The sequence below is a fragment of the Solanum stenotomum genome, chromosome 8 (assembly GCF_019186545.1).
Source record: "Solanum stenotomum isolate F172 chromosome 8, ASM1918654v1, whole genome shotgun sequence".
NCBI lineage: Eukaryota > Viridiplantae > Streptophyta > Magnoliopsida > Solanales > Solanaceae > Solanum > Solanum stenotomum.
In genome coordinates this window covers 25,359,356-25,360,636 of record NC_064289.1, presented here as the reverse complement: position 1 = coordinate 25,360,636, position 1,281 = coordinate 25,359,356, and the positions used below count along the sequence as shown (strand labels likewise).

General features: G+C 35.9%; 1 protein-coding gene across 1 annotated transcript; it reads left to right on the top strand.

Moving 5' to 3' along the window:
• Window positions 1-535: 535 nt before the first annotated feature.
• LOC125874265 (em protein H5) lies at window positions 536-898 on the top strand. Its single transcript, XM_049555115.1, has 2 exons — window positions 536-662; window positions 729-898. The coding sequence occupies exons 1-2, from the start codon at window positions 545-547 to the stop codon at window positions 890-892; spliced, it is 282 nt and encodes a 93-aa protein (XP_049411072.1). The 5' UTR covers window positions 536-544; the 3' UTR covers window positions 893-898.
• Window positions 899-1,281: the final 383 nt, after the last annotated feature.

The following is a 1,281-nucleotide window of genomic DNA, read 5'->3' as shown; positions in this document are numbered from 1 at the left end:
AAATTACAGCATTTTATTAAATCAGAGAAGTTATTAGTTATTTATTTTTTTTGGTAATGTACTCATGAGTCATGAGTGAGAGAACAGAAAAGAAAATGGTGTATGCCACTACTGTCAGAGGGAAATAAAAGTAGTGAAATACCGATAAGGTGGATTTGAACTTAGGTCTCATATTTTTATGTTTCTCATAGGTGTGTTATTAATTAGTACTAGTTTTTCAAGTTAGATATATATGTTGATATGATTATTTTTGAACCGGGATAAGTGTGCGTGTGCTAGTGCACCGCTGGTACAATAAGAAGGATTGGAAATATGAGTGAGATAGTGGAAACATCTTCAGATATGGCTAAGCATATATTATATGATTGTGATTTGTGGGGAATGAATGAGAGGTTGCGTGTGAGCAAGCATAGTGGACACGTGTGATTCTTGGTGCTGCGTCAACCTCCACATGTCAACTGCTTAACACCCATTATCTCCCTATAAATGAGGACCCAAATTTTTTGGTTGCGTAGGTAGCAGTAATAATAAAGAAATTAATAAAATGGCGTCAGAGCAAGAAAAAAGGTCAGAACTCGATCGGAGGGCAAAGGAAGGAGAAACTGTAGTTCCTGGTGGTACTGGTGGCAAAAGTCTTGAAGCTCAAGAGCACCTTGCTGAGGGTATTCTTTATTTATATATATTTTTTTTTGATTTCCATATATATATATATAAATACTTTTTCCCAGGGAGGAGCCGAGGAGGGCAGACGAGGAAGGACCAGTTGGGAAGTGAAGGGTACCAGGAAATGGGACGCAAGGGAGGTCTAAGCACGGGAGACGAGTCTGGTGGTGAGCGTGCTCAACGTGAAGGGATCGAGATTGACGAGTCAAAGTATAAGACCAAGGGTTAAATAAATTACATATATAGTTTTTGCTCTCTCCCTTGCATGTGTTAATAAAGGGTCCTCTGTCCCTAGCTACTTCTGCAGTCCTTTTCTTTTTAGTTAATATATATATATATATATATGCTCGCTCTTCATGTTCATCGTTTGTCCATAGTTGCTTGGTGCTCCCTTTCTTATAGGGTACGTACAAAGAAGGAAACAAACACATTATTAATCTCCCTTATTTTGTTATCCCACCAAATAGGGAGATATTTTTAATAAAACAGTATTTACGTCACACAAAATTTGAATTATTTAAAAATTATAATCAAGTCATATTATTGATTCATGAATCTATTAAAAATAGATTTGAAATGTGTTATAGAAATTGAGATTATTGGACTTTATTAATTTAC

What these genes read in the sequence shown, in the direction of transcription:
- LOC125874265 (XM_049555115.1), top strand. Translation starts at nt 545, where the DNA reads ATGGCGTCAGAGCAAGAAAAAAGGTCAGAACTCGATCGGAGGGCAAAG. An exon ending in TCAAGAGCACCTTGCTGAGG is followed by an intron (nt 663 to 728) that starts GTATTCTTTATT and finishes ACTTTTTCCCAG; the next exon opens with GGAGGAGCCGAGGAGGGCAG.